Source organism: Aedes aegypti, chromosome 1, assembly GCF_002204515.2.
Source record: "Aedes aegypti strain LVP_AGWG chromosome 1, AaegL5.0 Primary Assembly, whole genome shotgun sequence".
Lineage (NCBI taxonomy): Eukaryota > Metazoa > Arthropoda > Insecta > Diptera > Culicidae > Aedes > Aedes aegypti.
This window is the reverse complement of record NC_035107.1, coordinates 25,190,919-25,215,916: the sequence shown is the minus strand read 5'-3', so window position 1 is coordinate 25,215,916 and position 24,998 is coordinate 25,190,919. Positions and strand designations below refer to the sequence as shown.

At 41.5% G+C, this 24,998-nt stretch overlaps 1 protein-coding gene and 2 long non-coding RNA genes across 6 annotated transcripts in view; 2 read left to right on the top strand and 1 right to left on the bottom strand.

The window, feature by feature from the left end:
* Positions 1-698: 698 nt before the first annotated feature.
* Positions 699-24,998, bottom strand: part of LOC5580057 (phosphatidylinositol transfer protein CSR1) — a 36,474-nt gene continuing 12,174 nt past the window's right edge. For both annotated transcript variants that reach the window (XM_021839188.1, XM_001654765.2), the window contains exon 3: positions 699-1,837. In XM_021839188.1, the coding sequence (XP_021694880.1) occupies positions 1,325-1,837 (513 nt within the window). In that variant the 3' untranslated portion in view covers positions 699-1,324. The remainder of the gene's footprint in view (positions 1,838-24,998) is intronic.
* Positions 3,913-5,357, top strand: LOC110674806. 2 transcript variants are annotated; one of them, XR_002499213.1, is made up of 3 exons: positions 3,913-4,759; positions 4,815-4,899; positions 4,958-5,357. It is a non-coding gene; the product is annotated as an uncharacterized LOC110674806 (long non-coding RNA). The 2 variants fall into 2 exon arrangements; XR_002499212.1 differs by having other exon boundaries at positions 3,913-4,899.
* LOC110674807 lies at positions 12,785-13,894 on the top strand. 2 transcript variants are annotated; one of them, XR_002499215.1, is made up of 3 exons: positions 12,785-13,296; positions 13,352-13,436; positions 13,495-13,894. It is a non-coding gene; the product is annotated as an uncharacterized LOC110674807 (long non-coding RNA). The 2 variants fall into 2 exon arrangements; XR_002499214.1 differs by having other exon boundaries at positions 12,785-13,436.

Genomic DNA, 24,998 nt, shown 5'->3' with positions numbered 1-24,998 from the left:
ACGACCACAAATGGGGTGTATTTTATACCTGCAGGTACGCGAAGTACCAATGGTACACATTGTCCAGTCATTTACCACCCCATTTACCACTACAACTAATTAGGTTGTTCTAATTTCCTTATATATATTTTTTTCCTTTGCACCGAAGTGACCCTGCTTATCGCAAAGGAGAAACTGAAAATTCTTGAAAAATATTTAATCGCACAGCAGTCCTTCACGCACTTCACGAAAACGATAAGTACCATTCTTCTGAAAACATTGCTATTACTAATTGAAAGGTAATTCAGATTAACTAATTATTTAACTAATTTGTTTCAGAGTGCAATTTACAAAACACCACAGAAAATCCCTCCTTTCCCAATATCCTCAGGTGGAACACTTCACTCCCGCTAGTCAAACATAACTGATTAATATTATAATGACCTTACATCATTCATACGTATAGTGGAAGTCTAGAGTATAAGCAAAACTTAAAGCAACTTCACGTCAAAGATGCGTTGCTGTTTCCCAAATCAAATAAAACTTTGTACTTTGTGTTTCTAAAGCCCCAAGGATTCTTAGTAAATCCACTTGGGAATCCTATGATTCCCAAGAATTGAAACAAAAAGATGTACTACATTTTTGAGAAGGATTTCCTAATGTTTGGATTGAACTCTTGAACTTGAATTCTCAATCATCCCCAAAGAAAAAGACACATCTACTGTTCTACAGTTGTACATTTATTTTCAACAGTGTTATGCATCTCATACACACTACTAGTAGGTACATTAATGTAAAGGGGTTTCGATTCCTCTCCTTAGTTTCCGTTTCCAAATATGTAAGTAGTTGATGGCATCGGCCAACAACCGAGTTCTCGGGTGCCGCCACAGTACGGACAGAATTACGCGTGCCTGCCTATAGGTCAATTATACTAATGTGTGTTAGGAAACTGGGTTGGATAATAGGGTCTCTCAAAACCAATGCGCCATAAGTACAGTTACTCGAAATCCCAACGTGCGTGATCCTCTAAAACCCCACTTTCGACTTTAGTCCTAAACGAAATTCATAACAAAAAGTGGTGTAAATATTTAGTAATTAGTTGTATACTATAATCTAGAGACGACTTCTACTTTGAACGTAATTAATCTTCTTTTTGATTAGGTAATTTCTTAGTTTGGTTAATAGCTCGTAGTTCTAGAATCACTTCTTCGGTTTCCCTCGCTACTTATCTAGTAATTGAAGCCTAGACATGCTTCTACGGCGTGTTTCAAACCCCATTTGGTGGGAATGTGTGTGTGTCTACATGGAATGTTTGTTCGTCCGCCAGTCCGCCAGTCCACCCCCCTTACATATCCGTTGGCAGGATATCCGGGATTAGATACTTGCACAGATCTTCCTCGCTCGACACGAAGACCACCTTGCCGGAGGTGTTCTCGTCGAGCCATCCCTTAATGACCGGCCAAATGGTGGAGAACACCATCGGAGCATTCAGGATCAGACAGGCCCCCAACCGTTCCGGGTAGTGCTTGCTGAGCAACCAGATCAGATTCTTAATCAGCTGGTAGTCCATGCAGGACGTGCTGAACTCGGCCAAATCGAACACGATGCACAGATTGTCGGTCACTTCTTCGAAGCAACGCTTGCACGCTTCCTCCAGGCAGTGCACGATGAACTTGGTCAGCTCGTCGATGTCCCGCTCGGATGAGTGGTTCTTGGCCGGGATGTAGATCACTGGTCGGCCGGTGCAATCGCGATGCTTGAGCACCCGAGCCTTGTTGGCGTTGGCAGCGATGGCCGGACTGTCCCCCAACGTCTCCACCCCGTACTCCTGGCGCCATTTGTTCGTCTTGAGAATCGCCTGCACGGGTTGAACAAGTTAAGGAATAATGATTAATGGATAGCAATATGGATGCTGATTAAAATAAATTGCTGATGCTGATTAAAATAAATTAAAATATATAATAAAAGTAAAAATGGATGATTTGAGGTAGTCAAGGAGGTTTGGCCAATAGGATGGAATGAGCACCCCTTGAAATCTGTATGAATTCATGAAATAAATTTCATATGAAATAACATGCAACTCCAAAGCTGACAACGAAATGAAGCAATAGGCATGTTAAAAGTCAGTGTTCAAAACTCAAAGAAAAAGAAATACATTTCGTTTGAAAAAACTGTCCATATTGCCCCGAATGGCTTTTTGGAATTTCATCATTTTAGAATGATGTTTGAAGTGTTTATAAAAACTAATAGCTTTCAAGTGAAGCGAAAAAAAATTATTGATTTTTTAGATTGTATGAGACAGTTTTACAACCAAAATAGGATGCTCATATCACCCCATCGGTAAAAAAACCGACTCGAAAAATGATTTTTTTTTTTGAAAAATCATTCATTTATTCGTGAACTACATGAGACAACAGATATCATTTGGATCTAGTGTATTGATCCAAGAATTGTTGGAAATCATGTAAAAATCCGAAGATTCCATAATATTTCCAGCTCTTTTATCGACTTTTCCTGCCTCACATTTACCTAAGTTGAAGTATGATAATTGGTTAAACTTCATTCTTGATTAAGTAATGATAAAGTACATAAATAGGCTATGTTACTAAATTTGTTAATTTTTGTTCGATAATTAATAAATGACTGATTGAATCAGGCCTGCACAACCTTTTTGCAACTCGGATCAATTTCAGAAATAATATTGGATGCCAATTTTAAAAACTACATATACATCATTCTTCTTCGTCATCATCATCATCTATTATTTTTGGAAAAATCAAACAAAATTATTAAATAAAATAGTATAATTGCTGCTGAGCATCCTGATCAGAATCGATTCTGTAGGAATTTCTTCTAATATTCTATTCTGTGATAATCTGACTATATAAAGATTATGTTCAGGATTACAGCAAAGTTCGATCCACAATTCGATCAAAGTTCTGCCACGGATTCTGTGAGTATTCTGATAGTTGGTGTTTATAAAAATTGACCTTATTATTTGCTGTTCCATCTTTTTGAATGATTCACGAAGTCAAGTAAATTGATAAGAATCAATTTAAATGTACCTAAACACACGCTTAACTGAAATAATTTCTTGACATTCAATTCAACGTTGATATAATTAGACTTGCTATGTTATAACTTCAAGATGGTAAAGCAGTCGATGGACAGATATGAGAAGAGTCTTCAAACTTTTCTGCTCAACTGCGGGCCGCACACAAAAACCCGCGGGCCGTACATTGGGCAACCCTTGATTACAGGATTCCTTCAGGAAGTTCTCCAGAATTTTTGTGAGAAATTTTTCAAAGAAAGTACTAAGAGAGTTTAACCAGGCATGTTTTTCCTTCAACGTCAACAAAAACTGTAGAGAAAAATCATAATAAGGAATCTCTGGTGGAATTTATCGAGTAGAATTGCTGGAAGCGTTTTTAATAGATTCACTGAAAAAAAAAATAAATTGAGATCAATTCCTGAGACAAAGCGTTTATGATTTTGCGAAGAAATCCATATGAAAGTTGTGTTATGAGCAGCTGGATAAAAAAAGAAGAACTGAAAATATCGGAGTAGGAACTCCTTGAAGAATTCTTTAAGAATTTTGTGGGAAAATTCCTCAATGAGTTTCTCCAAAATGAATAATTGAGGATTTTCTTGTAAGAACTTAGACATTTTTTCTGCAAGAGCAGTGATCCCCAAAGTGGGCGAAAATTTGATAATCTAGCTTTTGGGGCGAAAAATTTAAGAGGGGAGCCATAATGCCAGTATGAAAAAAGTTGAAAGCAACGAGAGATAACACGTCTCTTTCACTTTTTTACTTTCAAGTGTAACTGAAAAAATGGTGTGCTTATTTTATTAATTTATTTTCATAACAACAAAATGATTGATTTTTTTGTGTACTAAAAAGTAGACTTGTTTTTTAGATTGAAAATTATCATCAAAACCTTCCGAATCTGGATGTGTAGTCCTCTGAATTCGAGAAAAAGGCATAATTTTTCAAAGGGAAATAGAAGCTTCAGGATAAATTTAAGGAGTTTTTAGAGTTTGTTACGTTAGAAACATACTTGCAATATTAGCCAGTTACATTTTGTGTGCAAACTGTATTGAGAGTGAAGATTATGCTGCGAGGGACAATTTGCTTGAAAGCAAAGATTAGTCGATAAATTGACTTGCGAATATACAGCATACCAGCTGTCAAAAACTGCTTCCGCTTTGGAATGCAGTCACTCCATCGGACCATCAGCGAGGATAAAAAAGAAGCCTTCGTGTCGACTGGTCGTGGAAAAGGCTACCGCGTACCGATTAGAAAAGTTTGCGAAACAGAAACGCCCGCTTAAAATACGGTTGGCAAAGAGTGTGACCGTGGGAAACATCGGTCGGTGATTAAAATAAACCGTCGGAATCGAAGTAAAAAATTAGCCACCACTCGGAAACTCATCCACACGAGGGACCATTCTCGGTGTCCCGGAAAAAAACAGCCACGAGTGATTAACTGGTCCGCACAGCCTTCGCCGAAGGGAGCCGGCATTTCTTTGGAGAGCCATTCAGCTTAGGAAAACAATTCAGATTACCTGGTAAGGAAAATCATGGAATTTTACGATGACAGCACTGACACCATTGCCTTGCAGGACAATCGGGCATTGTGAAAAGCACCTTGAGATTCTTCGGGACGTACTCGTCGCCCAAGCAAACTGCGTCACGAGATTTAGCAGCAAGCATCCCCTTCGTTGGATCCGTAGGTCCACTGACGTCGATCATCCGGTAATAGGATCAGGAAAGGGACTCGGTAAGCGATGCAACGAGCGTCAAAATGGCAGGATCCTAATTTGTTTGCCTTACAGAACACTAGGGCGTACGAAGGACGTGCTGAAGTGCCGAATAGACCTGTTGGAACAACCCGACCAGCGAAACAAGAGAGCCTTACAAGTAGGTTGCATATACAGGACGGGATTGCATATAGAAACTAATATGCGTTGTCCAACAGGGCTCTTTTTTTTCTACAGCTTCGATTGGCCTTCAGACTCATTCGGCGGAGGACTCTGGACCGCGACCAATCCATCAGCAAGGTACGAGCTGTCACACGATCGAGGTCCATCGACAGCGTAGATCCCAAACAGGGTCGGGATTCGGCACGGAGAGCGGGTGATCGTGGATGCCGGGGATTACGGTGGTAGATGAGCCACTGGCCAGCGTTATTATACGAAAGAAGCATGTTGGCCGAAGCGGACGCGCTCGCCCACAAGCAGCAATGAAGCGGTGACCGTGAGTACGATGAAGAAAGTGGCATAGAGTGAAAGAAGAGCTAGAATGTTAGGGTCCAGAAGAGTAGGAGCATGAGACAGGTTAAGGAAAAGTAAATAAAATGTTTGCACACTAATATTGCATTTTGTGGCGTTTTATGTGGTTAGCCGGACCGATTCTTGCCCATTCCAACCCAGCAAGATCGTTTCACAACATTGGCGCCCAACAAAACGAACCATTTTTGTTTGTGGTTTGTGGTTTGTAGTTTTTAGAACTTGTGTTGAGTTTGAAGCACAATTCTGTTATTTAGTAACACATTTGTAGAACCTACCATTTTATTAGTTCTTGTCTAGTTGGCTAATTAAGACCATTTGGATCATGGATCCAGCAAGCCTGTCTGAAGAGGAGATCTGTTACGAATTGGCGTTGCGCCATGTTAACAATCTCGGAGCACTTCCTCGCAGGGCAAGGGCCGTTCGCTTGCGTGCTCTTATGCAGGAAGATGAGATTAGAGGCATTATTTATGACAGTTCCTCCCACGTTATGGATGCGGGGGACAATATCAGTCAATGTCAAACTCGTGTGCGCGAATTATTACCAGAAGTGGAAGCAGCGATGAAACGCGGGGATCTCCCGGCCGTGCGTCTGATACGATCGCGATTGATTCACTATCGGGATAGACTGGCAATTATCGATCCGCCGGAGGTTTTCGTCGACACGCACGCCACATTATCACTACTAGTGCAGTTTTCGTTGGAGGATGTGGACGATGCGCTGGGAAGAACGAGAAAAAGTGCTAGACCCGTGAATAGTGAAAGTGTGAACCAAAGCAGCACCGGTGCAATTCCGAAAAGGACCAGCCAGACTTCGATATTCGCCGAGGCAGATTTCCGAGGATTCGACGCAGAGGGAGACCCGTCTTTTCGTTCAAATTCGTCGAATCATGCGGGCATCGAGCAAGCTGGACATCCGCTAAGGCAGTCTTCATCTCCAGGGATTGAAGCGTTGGAGAATCGGCCGCAGCGGATGAACTCAACTCAACACGACAACGAAAGGGGAGCAGAGTCCTTGGAAGCTTTGTCTGCCAACCGAGGAAGAGGTCGGGGAGCGTTAAGGCAGCGGGTGGCAACCAGCAACAGATTCACCATGGAGAAAGATTTCGGCCGGCGTGAACCAACGATTAGCAGCATACCACCTCCGCCGTACGAACCACCTAGAGCAGAAGCAGGTGAAGCTGATGCCAGAGAAGATTACTACCAACTCCGAGCCGATCTTTTACGACAGCTGAACCAGAGACCACAAGAATACCTCCAAAGGCCGTTGTTGGAGGAAAGAAGAACACTGAAGGCAATCCACAATTGGCCATTTAGGTATAAAGGCGAGAAAGACGGATCATCGCTGAATACTTTTCTACAACGGGTAGAAATCTTCGCAGCATCCGAGGGAGTTCCTGAGGACGTATTGTTGAAGAACGTTAAGCACCTGCTAATGGACGACGCGCTCGACTGGTACAGCAACGTTTACGTGACTGGGGAGTTAGTATCCTGGTATGATTTCAAGCGCCTAATCAGGCACGAATTCCTTCCAGCGAGCTACGCCTATATCCTGAGAGCAGAGGCCTACCATCGTCTGCAGGGAGAGGACGAGCCGTTCAGCAAGTTCTATCAAGACATTACCACTCTATTCCAGTACGTAGACCCTCCGATGACCGATCCTGAGAAGCTGTTCATCATTAAGAAGAATATGAACTCCACCTACGCTCCCATCGCAGCATCGCACCACTCCACACGCTTGCTGGTAAAGGCGTGCAAGGAACTAGATGAACTTCGAAAACTACAACAACATCAACGAAGAATCTCGTTACCTTATGGAGCACTTATCGAGCCATCACTAGCTACACCGCACTCTTCATTGCGATCATCAAAGCTTCAGCAACCGCTTCAAAGATTTGGAAAGGTCCATGCGTTGGAATCGGAGAAGTTGCAAAGCCATGGAGACAATCATTACATTCCGGAAGCCGAGCAGTCAACGCAAGAGGAAGAGAAGGTGGATCAGCGAATGGAAGCCATACTCCAACAAGTGAACGCGCTCAAGCTAAGGTTCGATCGACGAGAAGCAGGAGGAAGACAGTCGTCCAATCAATTTCCCCAACAATCAGTGACCAATCCCAGCAACCAACAAGCCGCTGATGCATTTAATGCACGGGCATCTCTGGATCAGCGAATGGAAGCCATACTCCAACAAGTGAACGCGCTCAAGCTAAGGTTCGATCGACGAGAAGCAGGAGGAAGACAGTCGTCCAATCAATTTCCCCAACAATCAGTGACCAATCCCAGCAACCAACAAGCCGCTGATGCATTTAATGCACGGGCATCTCCAGCTGTGATGATATGCTGGAACTGTGATGAAGAGGGACACCGTTTCATGGACTGTGCCAAACCACAGGCGGTGCTGTTCTGCTATCGCTGTGGTCAGAAGGGATTCTCGCTGCGAAGTTGCCCGACATGTTGTCAACGCTCGGGAAACGCGCAAGCGGATAACCAGTAACCGAGGGTATGGAGTCCTCGCTTCACCATAACGATCCCTCAGTAATACCCGACTTAGTCCAAATCAGTTCACTGATTATCAATCCCGACAATGACAATCGTCCGCATGCAGTAGTGGAAGTATTAGGAAAGCAAGTTACCGGCCTCCTCGACAGCGGAGCCAACTGCTCCATTTTAGGAGGCGACAACGTGAAGATGGCACAAGAACTGGGCCTGCAGAAGACAGCGCTAATTGGAGGCATAAGAACAGCAGATGGCACGGAGCATCGCATCCAATCATACACTCGTCTACCCATAGCCTACAACAACAAGAATGAAGTCGTGACGATGTTGCTACTACCCACGCTGCCGACATGTGTGATCTTCGGAATGAATTTCTGGAACGCATTCAGCATCAAACCAGTCTGCTGCAAGATAAGCCTGGAGCCTGGCATGCGAGTTGATCCTCAGCAAGTCTCGATGAAGTCGCTGTCCGTAGACGAAAAGCGGAGATTGGAAGAAGCCATAAACCAGTTTCCAAAAGCAGAACCCGGTAAATTGGGAAGAACTGACCGATACGTCCATCGCATTGACGTCGGAGAAGCGAAGCCTCGGAAGCAACGGTACTACCCCATGTCGAAGTACGTTCTAGATGAAGTGAATAAAGAGATCGACCGGATGCTGGAGCTCGACGTGATAGAGGAAGCGCTGTATTCACCATGGAACAATCCGCTGGTTGCAGTAAAGAAGAAGACGGGCCAGTACAGAGTCTGCCTGGATGCCCGCCACCTAAACTCGGTGATGGTGAACGAGGGGTATCCCATCCCACAAATATCGGCTATCATGAATAACCTCAGCGGGTGCAACTACATATCAGCGATCGATCTGAAGGATGCATTCTGGCAACTGCCTTTAGAAGAGAAATCTCGTCCGGTGACAGCGTTCACGGTACCACAAAGAGGGCACTTTCAATTTAAAGTGGTACCATTCGGGTTATGCACAGCGAGTCAGGCCTTAGCGCGGCTGATGACCCATCTCTTTGCAGATCTGGAACCTCATGTGTTCCACTACCTCGATGATATCATCATCTGTTCAAGATCGATCGACGAGCACATTGAGATGCTTGAAAAGGTGGCCAAGCGGCTGAGGGATGCCGATCTGACCATATCCGCAGAAAAATCCAAGTTTTGCTTGGAGGAAATGAAATATCTAGGCTATGTGCTAAATCAGAGCGGATGGAATGTAGATCAGGAGAAGATCGACTGCATCGTGCGTTTCCCAGCTCCTCAATGCCGAAAAGAGGTGCAACGATTCCTGGGGATGTGCAATTGGTATCGAAGGTTCATAGCGGACTTCTCCAAAATAGCAGTACCGCTGACGGAGCTGACCAAAACGAAAACAAAGTTCCGGTGGACAAAGGATGCAGAAGATGCGTTCCTGAAATTGAAGTCAGCACTCGTATCAGCGCCTGTTCTAGCAATGCCAAATCACACTAAGCCGTTTGCGATTGCCTGCGATGCGAGCGACGTAGCCATTGGGGCGGTGTTGACGCAAGAAACAGACGGAGAAGAGCACCCAATTGCTTATTTCTCTCAGAAGCTGTCGTCGTCGGAGCGGAAATACTCGGTAACCGAACGAGAATGCCTAGCCGTGATAAGAGCAATAGAGAAATTCCGAGGGTACGTAGAGGGTACAAAATTTACCGTTCACTGCGACCACTCAGCATTGAGCTATTTGAGATCGATGAAAAACCCTACAGCGCTCATGAGCAGGTGGATACTGCGACTTAACGCATTCGATTTCGACATAAAGTATCGAAAGGGTGAAATCAACATAGTTCCGGACGCGCTTTCCAGAATTGTTAGCACGCTGGTGTTTTCCGCCGACGCCGCCGTCGATCAGTGGTATCAGAAGCTGATGGAAAGAGTGCAGAAAGCCGGGGACAAATTTCCGGATTTCCGTGTGGTAAACCAAGAGCTTTACAAGAACTGCAGCAGCAAAAATGAAGAAGGAGCCTTGACACACAAGTGGAAGAAGGTCGTGCCGCTCAACCAGCGAGCTGGAGTGATTGCGAAGTTCCATGATTCAGCCTCAGGGGCTCACCTTGGCTTTCAGAAAACATGGCAGAAACTACAGAACCACTTCTATTGGCCGAAAATGATTGAGGACGTAGCACAGTACGTTAGGGCGTGCGAAACATGCAAAGCAAGCAAGGCGCCGAACAGAACAATGATGCCGAACATGGGTGGCCCTAAACCTGCTCGCGTGCCATGGGAGTTGGTTTCGGTAGACTTCGTAGGCCCATTCACCCGTTCCCGCGCAGGAAACACAGTTATGCTTGTCGTGGTAGACTGGGTGACCAAGTACGTCGTCGTTCATCCCATGCGTTCAGCAGATTCGGTGAAAAAGGGTAGACTTCCTAGAACAGCACGTCTTCTTGCGGTACTCTAGACCTCGTATTATCCTCTCGGACAATGGGAAACAATTCCTATCAGCAGCATTCAAGGCTTTAATCTCCAAGCATAACATCATCCATATGAAGACTGCGTTCTACTGTCCGATGGTGAACAATGCGGAAAGGGTGAACAGAGTCCTGATCACTTGCATACGAGCCCTGTTAGACGAAGACCACCGTGGATGGGACGAAAACCTACAAGCCATCGTAGCAGCTATCAACGGAGCAAAACATGAGGCCACCGGTGTCAGTCCGCACGTTGCAAACTTCGGTAGAGAGTTAATACTGCACACTGACCTCTATACTCAGCTGGAGTTGAACACGCCCGATGATCCGAAGGTAGCGCAAGAAGTACGTCTCTCTGCGATCCGCCGTATCCACGAATTCATTATCCAGCGCATCAAGAACAACCACGAAAAGACAAAGCAGCGGTACAATATGAGAACAAGGGATATCGTATTCAAGGTCGGAGATCTCGTATGGCGAAGAACGTTCACGCAGTCATCCAAGGTAGATCACATTAATCGCAAACTCGACTCCAAGTTTATTCCGGCTACAGTGATTAAGGTCTTGGGGAGCAACTTGTACATGCTGGAAGACGTCAGGGATGGCAAACGTGGACAGTACCATGCCAAGGACATAAAACCGGACTAGTGATGCCTTTTTTATCAAGCTATGTAAGCAGCAACAGCTGCCAACCACAGATTATCTACGGAGAATCAGCAAAACACGCAAAGCGGTCAAGATTCCTGTGTGCAGAACGATTAGCAGACAACGCCCATGGGTAGCAGAAGGAACGCAGTGAAAAATCAACTCAACGTGCTCCGGAATCACGGAGGACCTAGACGGTGCTGCTCCGCACAAGTTTCATCTCTCTGCACCAGAATCGAAGCCATCGTTAAGCGGCATTTTCCAGCCGAAGAAGTTCGAAGCTAAGCTGAACCCAGCATTGTCCGTCAGGTGTGATGAGCAACAACATTCTTTTAGACTACCTCTCCACCTTGACCAGCGCTCAGCTATGAAAGCAAAGACTTTTGCAGACAACTGCCTTCGCCGAGAAGGAAAGAACATACGCATTGCGGTCATATAACAGAATTCTCCGGTAGTTTGAGGGGATCATTCAGCGGTACACCAACACTTTCATCGCGCCAGAAAGTGTACCGCGCGCCGTTCGCGAAGCGGGAGAAATCGCACCTTGCATTTCTGGAAACGGGAGGCAGGGATCTCTGCAGTACACCAGCTGGCTTCTGGATAGGAGGAGTGGAGAGCCGGAGATCGACGATTGAGTTCGGTTCGACGCGGATTCGAAGCTTACGGCCACTATCAGGCGCAGCGGAATCGCACCTGGTCTGTACTGAGAGAGGAGGAGTACGTAGCGGAGCCTACAGCAGGCTTGGGAGATTGGGACCCCGAAAGCGACCAAGTTAGTAGGGAGGCTCCAAATACCAGAAACAGCAACAACGCGGCAAAAGCACGAAGCCTACGGAAGGCTCGGGAGATTGGGACCCTGAAAGCTAACTGGCAAGTAGGGAGGCCCCAAATACCAAGAAAGAACAGAGACAACCAAGACACTACGCCAGAAAAGTTCAGAGCCTACGGAAGGCAAGGGGGATTGGAACCCTGAAAGTTGGAGGATGGCCCCAAATACCAGAAACAGCGTCGGTGCAAGGGAAGTCGGAGAGCACAGCCGGCGAGGGAAATTGGGACTCCAAAAACTAGTAAGGTGGCTCCAAATGCCGGACAAGCTATGCAGATAGCGGGTAAGGAGCTGTTGACAACGAGCATACGCTTCACCAAAACACGTTCTGCGGCAGAAGCTAGAGGACCAATATCACCAAACGAAACCTCGATGTTCTTTGCGTACCAGTGGACCAGCACATCAGTATCAGCTGTCGAACACGGTCTGAACCACCAACTCAACGAGCCATCAAGCAATCATCAGTTTGGAGCCCATTGCAGTCGACCACAAGTCGTCGGACCTGAAGCGCGCGCACGTCGCCGATCAACCGATCGGAAATATCGCTATCGGAGGAATGAATCCAACCGAGTAGTATTGACTGATCTTCAGGCACAGGTCTTGAACGAAGTGGTAGTCGGTTGCATGGGGGTCACTACGAAATCTCTCTCTAAAGTAACGCGACCGGGGGGCGCGGTAAAGCCACCTATCTGGGCTCGTAGTGATTTAGGTCGAGGAAATGCGACCTTTTCTCAATCGTAACTGACAAAATCCACTATTATCGTTCTAATATTAGCCAACATTAAATGTAAATTTTGTTACATGTTTTGATCTCTAGTTTTATTGTAGCTCTTAAAACTAGCATAGATCGTCTTGAGTGTTTGCCACAGGAACGGCAATGCACAGAAGATGGAACAAGAACTAGCGCAGAGAAATTTGCTCATTAGTGAGCGTTCAGATCACCTTTGGCAGGACTCGCTGCCGTGATGTTTGTTTTGTTTATGTTTGAGCTTTTGGATCTGGTGAGCAATATTGCTCACGTTTGTTAGTTTTGCTGCAGTTATCTACATCCTAAGGTCTGCTTAGAGATCCCCTTCAGATCTGCTCCAGTCTCTTTGCGACTTCTTGTAGAAGTGAGTCTGAGAGTTTTTTGTGAGCTGCCTACCAGCGCTCACAAAAAACTCTGCGCCTGTGGTAAGGTTGTGTTACGTTAGAAACATACTTGCAATATTAGCCAGTTACATTTTGTGTGCAAACTGTATTGAGAGTGAAGATTATGCTGCGAGGGACAATTTGCTTGAAAGCAAAGATTAGTCGATAAATTGACTTGCGAATATACCACGAGTGATTAACTGGTCCGCACAGCCTTCGCCGAAGGGAGCCGGCATTTCTTTGGAGAGCCATTCAGCTTAGGAAAACAATTCAGATTACCTGGTAAGGAAAATCATGGAATTTTACGATGACAGCACTGACACCATTGCCTTGCAGGACAATCGGGCATTGTGAAAAGCACCTTGAGATTCTTCGGGACGTACTCGTCGCCCAAGCAAACTGCGTCACGAGATTTAGCAGCAAGCATCCCCTTCGTTGGATCCGTAGGTCCACTGACGTCGATCATCCGGTAATAGGATCAGGAAAGGGACTCGGTAAGCGATGCAACGAGCGTCAAAATGGCAGGATCCTAATTTGTTTGCCTTACAGAACACTAGGGCGTACGAAGGACGTGCTGAAGTGCCGAATAGACCTGTTGGAACAACCCGACCAGCGAAACAAGAGAGCCTTACAAGTAGGTTGCATATACAGGACGGGATTGCATATAGAAACTAATATGCGTTGTCCAACAGGGCTCTTTTTTTTCTACAGCTTCGATTGGCCTTCAGACTCATTCGGCGGAGGACTCTGGACCGCGACCAATCCATCAGCAAGGTACGAGCTGTCACACGATCGAGGTCCATCGACAGCGTAGATCCCAAACAGGGTCGGGATTCGGCACGGAGAGCGGGTGATCGTGGATGCCGGGGATTACGGTGGTAGATGAGCCACTGGCCAGCGTTATTATACGAAAGAAGCATGTTGGCCGAAGCGGACGCGCTCGCCCACAAGCAGCAATGAAGCGGTGACCGTGAGTACGATGAAGAAAGTGGCATAGAGTGAAAGAAGAGCTAGAATGTTAGGGTCCAGAAGAGTAGGAGCATGAGACAGGTTAAGGAAAAGTAAATAAAATGTTTGCACACTAATATTGCATTTTGTGGCGTTTTATGTGGTTAGCCGGACCGATTCTTGCCCATTCCAACCCAGCAAGATCGTTTCACAACAAGTTTTAAATTAGGATAAGTGACAAATCAAAGCATATTACAGAGGAATTTTCTTTCATTCTGATGTTTTGTGACATTTGGTATAACTACACTACACATTCTCTATTTTTTTAGACATGCATATTGGAATTTTTATGAAAAGGTTCATTTTTCAAATAATCAATTTGAATTTTAGTTCAAATTTCAATTAATAATAGTTGATCTCTCCCATATTCGATGGGATCTGTTTCAATTTTCTACACGCTAATCCAGCTCCACGCAGCGCATGTGTTAACACTACTCAGAATGAGGCAACCAATGCAGAACTGGCAGGCTGACTGAGTGAAAATTCTGTGTAGGTCGCACTCATTCTGTGAGTAACCGATGTGTTGGCCTTTGGCTGTGCGGGGATCGATGGAAACGGAACTATCAATCATCTCCCGCGCGGCAGCAAACAGTTGGCCTTTGTGCAAGATGGGGAGTTTTCTGGGGAAAAAGCCGAAAGATGGTCGCAAAAGCGAAAGTTTTTTCCTCTTTTGCTTCCGCTTCGGCTATTTGAATGAAGTTTAGCAAGTTTAGCGTGTGTGTATTGTTTTTTTCTCTGACGTGATATTCTTAAAAGTTTAAAATCTTCTTCAAATTTATTAATTTTATAAAACAAATGATACAATTCTGTTTCAGGAGTTTCAAATTTTCACTAAATGTAATACTGTACTGACCCGATTTTGTCAGCCCCTTTTTACTGATAACTTTTTGCTCTCACGGTTTCATTATCAAATTTTGTCCAAATCTTATTCAACTCCGTTGAAGTTATTATGAATTTACATAACATAGTGAAGGAATAATGATAAACTTGTTTTCTTTTTGATGGAGAGCTGAAAAAGGGGCTGATCAAATCGGGTCATCTATGTAAATGTATAAATTTTAAGATGAGAAAGTACACAATATTTTTTGTTAGAATAGCGGCGTAAGTAACTTGTTGATAAATTTTATACTTTTCAGGTTGGAATAACAAGTAATTTTATTATATTTTAAATTAAACTTGAAATACTTTATAACTAAAAAATATGTGTTAGTCTCCTTGAAAACATAGTAGAAAAAGTTGAATTTAAATTCAAAAAGCTACACTTAATTCCCTCCCCTTGGTTATGCGACCTTGTCGCGATGGGAGGGCATAGAGGTCCCCAAGCAAACTGCCGCGAACACCAACGCACAATCAATCTTACACAAGTCGATTTCCTCAGAATGAAAACGTATCGATGTTTGTTTGACGTTATTGAGCTTTCGGTCAACTGCAGGCCAACAAGGAAGTGGTTGTTTTGCAGCAATTCTGTTTATATTTGGATTCTCACAGCAAACAAAAGCAATGTTGTGACAGTTCTCACAGCAAACAAAGATTTTTTTGTCAAAATTGTACTACTACGCAGGCAACTGGATTGGTCTATAATCCTGGGAGGGAGAAACCAATACAAAATTTCTGTACGTCATAGTGAGCCGAGATTCCGCTGTCACCAGCGTTGCCAACCTTCCAGATTTGTCTGGAATATTCCAGATTTTTGAGGCCCCATTTTACAAAAATCTGGAAGATCCAGATAAAAATTGAAACGAATTTGTAAGGTTTTATAAATAATTTGTAGGGTTCTCCATATACGAGATAAGCGATCCAGACTTTTCCAGACAAATTTTCAAAATCTCCCAGATTTTTGAAAAATTGACTTGGCATCCCTGGCTGTCACGAACTATCACTGTGAGCCCAGATCTCAAACATTGGACTAACATGGAAAAAGCGCGTAACTGATTAAAACACATTTTCGCATTTCATCAAAAGTGACAAAAATTGAATGAAAATCAATTCATACACAAAATGTAAGTAATGTCACGTGAGCACCTTCCAACTGATTGAATATAGAGCATTGAACAACGCATCGTTTTACTTTTTCCAATGAAAATTATTATTTATTGCACAGAAAACCGTGGCCCTTTTTCCATGTTTGTCAGGAAAGATCGAAAGTACACTACAAAAGAAAACTAGCGGTTTTCCCCAAGCCTGCCTTGATTGATGTTGGCAAGCTGGAGTTAACTTGCAGTTCAAACAAACGTTGTTCTATATTTCGTGTGTAGTATCGGTGCCTCCCTCCCAGGCATAATCCATTAGCCCATATGATGGAAACCAAAGGCGTAACCCAAGGTTTTGGATACCTTGTGTAACATTTGTCAATGTCCCATTAAAGTAAACGAAAAAGAATTGTAAATAATTGTATTAGTTTTGCATGTTTAGGAGTTAGCTTTCTTGTATTATATAAAGTTATTTAGAATACATCCGCCCATCGACACGCCGTGCGCTACCAACATCGCTGGGAGAGTAAACGCCCATAGCTGGGGGTTTGTTGGAGCTCGAGCTCGATGGCTGGGCCAATTAAGTTTCGGCCAGCAAAGTGTGAAGATCGCGTTAAACTGGGCTGATCGAGAGAAGCGTTGCGAAAGGCAAAACTAATAAGTGTGCATGTTCGAACCGGCAAATATCGCGTTCCCTGAGTGTGATTAGCGATTGTGCTTTAATCCCCTGTGAGGCCGGAAAAGTGAAACGGTCAAAGGTGGCGGATTGTGAATCTCTAGGCAGATTCCGAAAACGTCTGTGAAGCTGTAGTTTGGGGGGGATAACCCACGTGCGTTACCCGGAACAGCCATCTCCTTATTACATGGACGCGAGTGACTCGTATTCACGGTGCTCCCCTGACCGTTATTATCAGAAAAAAATCTCCATCAAATCTGTGCTCACCAGTCGATTTCTATAGCTAAGCTGCATGTCTGGGCAAAATTTAAAAAAAATCGTAGGGCCCGTTTTGTAGTTTCGCCCTTTTGATTGTCTAAGACCACTAATTCAAAGGAAATCTGAGATATTTAAACGGGTTTTGATTGGCAGTGATTATCAGATGAAATATACCACCGAAATTTGAATCAAATTGGTTTATTTAGTTATTTGTAACCTATTGGAGGAGTTTTGAATGAAAAGATAGACGAAATTTGGAGTTACGTCCTTTTGGAAGCGTAACCATTGAAAACACTGATTTCCAATAGATTAATTAGGCATTCTTTTAAGCAGGCATTCCGTTAAGCAAGTTCAAATATTTTCAATGACACATTGCACTTACATGTCGCCAAAGTCTTACACAATTGATTATTTTTTCAAAAGCTCAAGCGCTGTAAGGCATTACGGAGCCATTTTCGTGTCATTATTATTATTTATAAAATATTGTTATGACTCAACTAGCTACCTTGGGCCTTTCTTAGCCAAGTGGTTAGAGTCCGCAGCTCCAAAGCAAAGCCATGCTGAAGGTGTCTGGGTTCGATTCCCAGTCGGTCTAGCATCTTTTCGTAATGGAAATTTCCTACACTTCACTGGGCATAGAGTATGTTCGTTCCTGCTACACTATATACGAATGCGAAAATGGCAACTTTGTCAAAGGAATCTCTCAGTTAATAACTGTGGAAGTGCTCATTGAACACTGTGCTGAGAAGCAGGCTCTGTCTTAGTGGGGACGTAGTGCCGGCTATTCCGGCTAATTTTGTACTGCCCCAGAACATAAACTTCAATTGCTGAGTAATGCACTATTGGCCAAACTATAGCACTCTAGACCACTGTCAATACTTTTGTAATCATTTGTAGCATACATTACAATATTTAGATTTTTCACAAAGCTACAATTTTACCTTTGGGTTTCTCGGTCTTTTCGATTACACAAACTCGTACGAACTCTGGAAAAAAACAATAGTGCAAGATTTGTATAAAGCAATCAATCCATTCTCATGCTAACTCGTGAAGAAAAAGCCTCAGCACTTGAAATGTGCTTAAGAAAAATAAGAAACATGCGTTATTATTTGAATTTAAAATCAAAACACTATCGGAGCTTTTTGTTACATGTCTCCCTTGAATATCAAAACTCTTTTGAGAAGGTTCTATACCTTAACCCAGAATTTTATTACCCTAGTGTCATCACCTTGAACGCACTATTACGCTGAATGCTATTGTCCCGAATATATAATTACCTTGCATGGCATTGTCCCGTACCCGAGCAGAAGAAAATAACTACTGAATACCAAATTGAGGTATTCCATACCAGATAATTTCCAATACTTACAACCTAAATGAGGTATGAATGAGCCCTGCATAAGAGGTAAAATACCTCAAATAATACCTTCTGTATGTTCTACAAATATCTAGCTTATAATTAGATCAAGTATTGTAATACCTAAACAATATTTGATGGATTTTCATAGAAAAGTGAAATTTTTCAATAGTAGTTCAATACCTCCAGCAGACCTCAATAGCTGTTTAATACCTCAATGAAGTATTTTTAATTGTTTTAAAGATTTTTTTTAATACCATTATAATACCAAATTGAGGTATTGACAACTGAACAATACCTAATTGTGGTATGATACCAAAATATGGTATGCATAAGTTATTGGGGAGTTATTTGTTCCTGCTCGGGAGTAATGGAATTCGAACTAATGCCATTCTAGAAACAGGAACATGCGGAGATGGTCTTCAGGTATTCGGGGTAATGGAATTGAAAGTTAAGAAGACATATAAAATATGGTAAAAACAGAGTTGTTCATGGATTTTACGTGAATTCCAGTTTTGATTACCGGAAAATCATAAATTGTTCTGTGGCCCTGTTAATAACCTGCTGGTCTACCTACCAGAATATTGTTTTAACCCTACACAAACTGAAGATTTCCATGAAAACTTGTATTTGTTTTTCGATCGCAGACTATGCTTGTGAAGTAAAGACTCACAAAATGCTATGACTCATCACAAACGAAAAAAAATCTTTGGGAGCTTCACAAAGCTTTTCAAACTGACAGAGACAAACATTTAAAATTAGGCCCTGCAAATGCTGCGATTTTGGACTCCATTAAACAAAATAATAACGGATGTTCTGAGCTATGCATTGTTTTCTTCCATTTGATATCGCTGCTTTCTGCGTTGTTAATTTTATTTAATTCCATAGACTGCTACCCATAAACGAAAACATAACTCGTAAAATATTCCTTGACGTATGCTTCGCTTCGATATGCAACAGGTAGCAATCAATTGCATGTAAAATAATCTGAATCGTGAGTACATGGGTTCACCAAACTAGCCAAAATATTGTGCTACAAGAACTAATTCGGTTTCATGATTAAATTGGCTCCGTAATGCTTTAAAACACTTGAGCCTATGAGTTGATTGTAAAATACTTTGGCGGCATATAAGTGAAATGTGCCATTAAAAACATTTGAATATGCTCAAAGGTATAAGAATGCTTAACTAATCTATTGGAAATAAGTGTTTTAAATGGTTACGCTCCCAAAAGGGCGTAACCCTAATTTTTTTTATCTTCTCATTAAAAACTCCTCCTAGAAGTTACAAATAACTATATAAACCAACTTTGATTTAAATTTTGATAATATATTTATTCTGATAATCACGGCCAATGAAAACTCGTTTAAATATCTCAGATTTCCTTTGAATTAGTGGACTTACACATTCAAAAGGGCGTAACTACAAAACGGGCCCTACGATTTTTTTAAAATTTTGCCCAGACATGCAGCTTAGCTATAGAAATCAACTGGTGAGTACAGATTTGATGGAGATTTTTTTCTGATAATAACGGTCAGGGGAGCACCGTGGTATTCCGCAAGGCGATAGTTCGCGCCAAGAATTCCCCGACGCGAGTGCCCTAATTGTAAGGGGGACGCTGAGGCAGCGTCCCGGTGCTCATATCCGACGCCCGTTACCGTCGTGCGGGGTAACATTGGTCCGTAAGGGTGACTTTGGGCCAAGATTTTTACAGCAAGCCAATGCCTGAATAATGAAAACAATGTGTCAAGTTTCTAGAATACGTTACAAATGGCCAATAGATGGTCATATACTGGTTTTTTGGCGTTCCTACTAGCCATGAGATGCACCGAAAGAGGCGGTCAAAGTCACCCCCTAGGCCCAATGTCACCCCGCACGGCGGTACCCCTTTGGCGGCGGTGTCATCACTGCGAGCGGAGCGGCGGCGCGGGCGCAACGTAAGCTAGCTCACGAGTGGCAGAGTAGGCAGCCCCCACATAACATAAGTGGAACTCGAGCTCAAAAAGTGGCACCCACTTTAATATTTGCATGCTGGTATAAGGACATCGAAATGTCAAAAGTGTTATACCACCAATCGACATTGCACATTGGGCCAGACCGCAAAATTAGGAGAAAAAAAAAGTTTGATTATGAAGATGATTTTTTAGAACAAAATTGTCTTCGGCAAAAATGTTACATATGATGAGGACTACATTTTGACATTCAGTGACATTAGGGTGGTCCAACAAAACACGGAAATATTTTTTCCAACTTTTATGCTTTTCAAGCTAGCGCTTTAAACTGTTCTATAAAGTTGTTCTCTGTTAAATTTTGAACAACTTTGCCCAAGACGCCAACTTTGTAAGTCTACTATAGCCCTTGCTACGGCGTTTTCAATGTTGCAGGGTAGGGTAGTCCATGAAAAATTTATATTTTGCCCATAACTTTTTTACTTCAAATTCTATCAAAATTACGTCTTCTACAAAGTTTTAGAACTAGTTGAAACGCGCATTTTGGTGAAAGAGTTAAGGGATTCTATTCATTCGTTTATGAAATATGACCACTTTTATTAAAAAAAATCATATTTTTCAAACGTCAATATCAACAACAACGGGAATCCAATTTGCACAGGATCTGAAAGGTATAACTTAGAGGTTCAAATGGTATATTGTATCACTGGAGAATATTGGAGGATTTACCGTATAATTTTGATGAGAAAACGAACATATTGAGCAAGACCATGAGCATAAATGACCGTACAATTCGTAGTTGCTACTCCATGATTGACCAGATCAATCGAAGTTGCACAGAAATTTAGTGAATGGAGTTTGGGATTAGCTTACCATTCTTCAATGTGCACAAATCGAGATCTCAAATTTAGAAAGTTAATAACGGCGCCAGGTACAGCCTCACGATCATCGGGGAAGGGAAGGTATGTTAGTTAGACAACCGTTGTTACTAGAGACCGAGTAGACCTCTACATCTCCACAGTTGTCATGGAAAGGATATTGGGTTAGTGGGATAAGGTAAAGATCTGGGAGTCACCAATCGTTGGTTACGCGATCTATAATATAAACACGCGTAATCGGATTCGCGATATAATTAGATAAACGCATTGTACGCCGATCAAGTGTTCATCACTCGCCCACGCAAGAGCAAGCGACACGATCAATAGATCAAACACTCTTAACAATCCGCGACGCTTTTTCATTTCACTACTAGACCGACGATATGTTTGATCCTGCCCTCATCGCCCGCCCCCGCAGGGACAAGCGTCAAGATCGAAGGATCAAATAGAACTAGCGCACATAACATATGTGGAACTCCGAAGTGAAAGCGAGTTGAAAAGTTGTACCCACTTCCAGCTGCTGGCAAGTGTATCTAGTATAGAAGACATCGAACTGTCATTACCAAGAGTAAACAAAACACATATGATTCGATCAGTAGACCAGTTGCTGCAAAGATTACAGTCATTAAGATCGGGGGACGGTCGACAACGTTGGAAAGCAATGACTAAAGATTAAACAAATTTATTTTTTCAAAAAAATGTGATTTTTTTCTGCCATACTGTTTAATGTTCATGTTTCATAACCACAGAATGTGATCGTTTCGAAAAAAATATTTCCTATCAAAGAACTTCCTGTTTCATAACGTGAAAAAGCTTTTGCTTTCGAAAATCCTTCCATTCATTCACCTAAAGAATATAATTCTAGCATAACAACATAGATATCTAATACATTGGCTAAATTATCTCGAATACGAGTGGTGTAAATCTCATTCTAAAGTTGTACCATAAATAGTTATTTTCATTCCATTCGTTGCCACTCTGGATATATGTGATCTTTGGTTCATTTCAATACAATGCCACATTGGGCCAGACCGCAAAATTAGATGAAAAAAATATATTTTGGTTATGAAGATGAATGTTAGGCAAAAATGTTACATATGATGACCCGAATAAAAAATACAATACAAAAACAATATAACGTATTGCAACAGTACCATTCAATATATTGGAAATACAATACAGTATATGTAAAATGACAATACAATTACAGTACAATATATTGTTTTGAACAGTTCACTGTATGGTATATGAGATTTTTGCAATATAATGTATGGGTGGTTAAGTATCGTAACAATACAAATATAGATATTTTCTCATACAAACATTTTGAAAATACAATACGATATAATGTTCATGTATTGTCTTGATTAGCAATTCGTGTATTGTTGTACAATACAAAAACAATTCAACGAACTGTATCATGGTTGCATTCGTCGTTACATCTTATGTCAAGTGACTTCTAAAAAATTACTTATTTTAACTTTTTGAATATTTTTCACCCAACATTTCTTGCTTTCTGAACTTGTTTTGTTTATTTCTTTCAGCAAAGCTTCATAGAAAAAAGCAACAGTTGTTTTACGCGAAAATAGGAATTTGACCAAAATTGTAAGGTATAAAACCAATTAAAAACAATACAATGTTCTGTTACAATATATTATATTGTTTTTGAATTGTATATCCAAACAAGAATAATATTGCTTCGACATTCAATTACAATACGCTTTATTGTATCCAATACGTTATATTGTACATTAATGGTTTATTCCATTCACTGAATGATACGTTTTTATCCGGGGAGGACTACATTTTGACATTAAGTGACATTAGGGTGGTCCAACAAAATACGGAAATATTTTTGCAACTTTTATGCTTTGCAATTTAACGCTTCTATAAAGTTGATCTTTGTTTAATTTTGAACAACTTTGCCGAAGACGCTAATCTTATAAGTCTACTGTAGCCGTTCCTATGGAGTTTTCAATGATGCAGGGTAGGGTGGTCCATGAAAAATTGATATTTTGCCCATAACTTTTTTATTTTAAATTCGATCAATATTACGTCCTCTACAAAGATCTAGAACTAGTTGAAACGCGTATTTTGGTGAAATAATTAAGTGATTATATTCATTCGTTTATGAGATATGACCATTTTTATTCAATAAAGTTTTGTGTGAAATGGAAATATGCACAGAAAAACCGCAGCAGCAAAACAAATCCAGTGAAATCTATCGACATTTCAATCAACAATCTTCAATTATTGCCTACTCACCCCCCGTTGTTTCATAGCTAGCGTAAAAAGCTGGATTGTTCTGATAAAATTGTTGTTTCAACATTTTTTTTTATTACAACAAATCGAAAACACTTATTGAAAACAACAAAAATATTTATTATTTTGAATAGCTGTCAATTCTTTTCGTGTTAAACATTACTGCAAAGTTCTAAACATAATTTGGTTGAAAACTTTTAAACTGAATATTTTTTAGCATATTATACTTATTTATATAATGTTTAGATTCATATTCTGAACACTTGCGGCTTAGGCTGACTTGAAATGCAACTAATAGGCAAAAATCAGCCTGAATTGGCGATAAAAATATTAATATATCTCCTTTTTTTAAGTTTTTCTTAAAAGTATCGAATAATATTTTGTTTCCATTGTCAATCACTGTGATAATTCTGCCGCATATTCCGAACAGCACGAATAAATCCAATTCATATAAACAATTTAGCATACAAATTAATCTAGGCTGGTTTATCTGAAATCGAGCTAGAAAGTCATTACTACTCCCAGGATATAAAATAGGTTGAAATACAATAAATATGAGTTGCAATTGACTTCCACTTCCTGCACACTTAGACTAAATCACCGACTTCGGTAATCTCATTACTGAAATCTCAACAGCTGAACGATCGGTAATCGATTCGGTAAACGAATAGATTACTGACCTTTCGGTAATTTGCGTTTCGCACCTCAGCTGTCAAAACTACCGAGTTTTCGGTGAACGTTTACCGTAGATCTGTAAATATGGTGCATGGGTTTGTTTCTCCGGATAACCAAATTGCTATTAGTAAAAAGGGTAACGTAAACGTATAATTCACATTTTCACCTTTATTCTATCTTCTAATAATATAATCATGATCTAGCAGCATAAATCTATTCATGAAATAATTTTACGGGGACTCGTGCTGGGCTGCGGGAGAATGGCGGAGAAGTAGCGGTCGTTGCAATCCTGCCACAAAGAGTAACGTTATTTCATATAAAAAATCACTTTTAATCTATCTTTTACTCACCTCTATCGTATTTCCGTATTTGGTAAATCCTTAGAACACATTTTTATATCGGTATAACATGGGCTTGCCAACATTTTCACCATGACGACAAAAAAACAATGATAGTTTGACACTTTGTCAAATCACTGATTTCGGTGATCTATGGGTCAGTATACCGAAACTTCAGTTAAATATTTTACAGTTTTCGGTAATACTGGTGATTCACAGACGGTTCGGTGATTTTTTTGACAGCTCAACAATAGTTTACCGGAGATCTGTAATTTCACTCCTGACACACTGTCAAAAACTCATCGATTACCGAAACTTCGGTATTTCTGTGAATTACAGATCTGTTTCGGTAAATTTATTTACCGAACGCTCACACTCTGTTTTAGTGTGTGGGAATTGGATGACATATATCAGTGAAATATTTCAACCAACACGCCATATCATAGTATTTCGTTATGTCATAGATATGTACTCTGATTATTTCGCTTATTCCATGTAATACATTTCATACATATTATAACTGATCCATTAAAACAATTGTCGTAAATACAAAGGTGCGTTCGATCTCTATTACAAGAGGTTTGTATTTATAAAAGAAAAATATAAACATATATATTCGATTGAGAAGATTTCCGATGGTTTTGACTTTGTTTTTGTCAGCACTCAACAATATTTCAGCTAAAATCATGAACTTCCTGTAAAATATGTTCGTTTTCTCATCAAAAGTGAGTTCTGTTTGATCCTTCGTCCTTGGCGCTTGTCCCTGCGGGGGCGGCAATGGGGACAGGATCAAACATGTCGTGCTTAAAAAAAGTTAAAAAGTGTC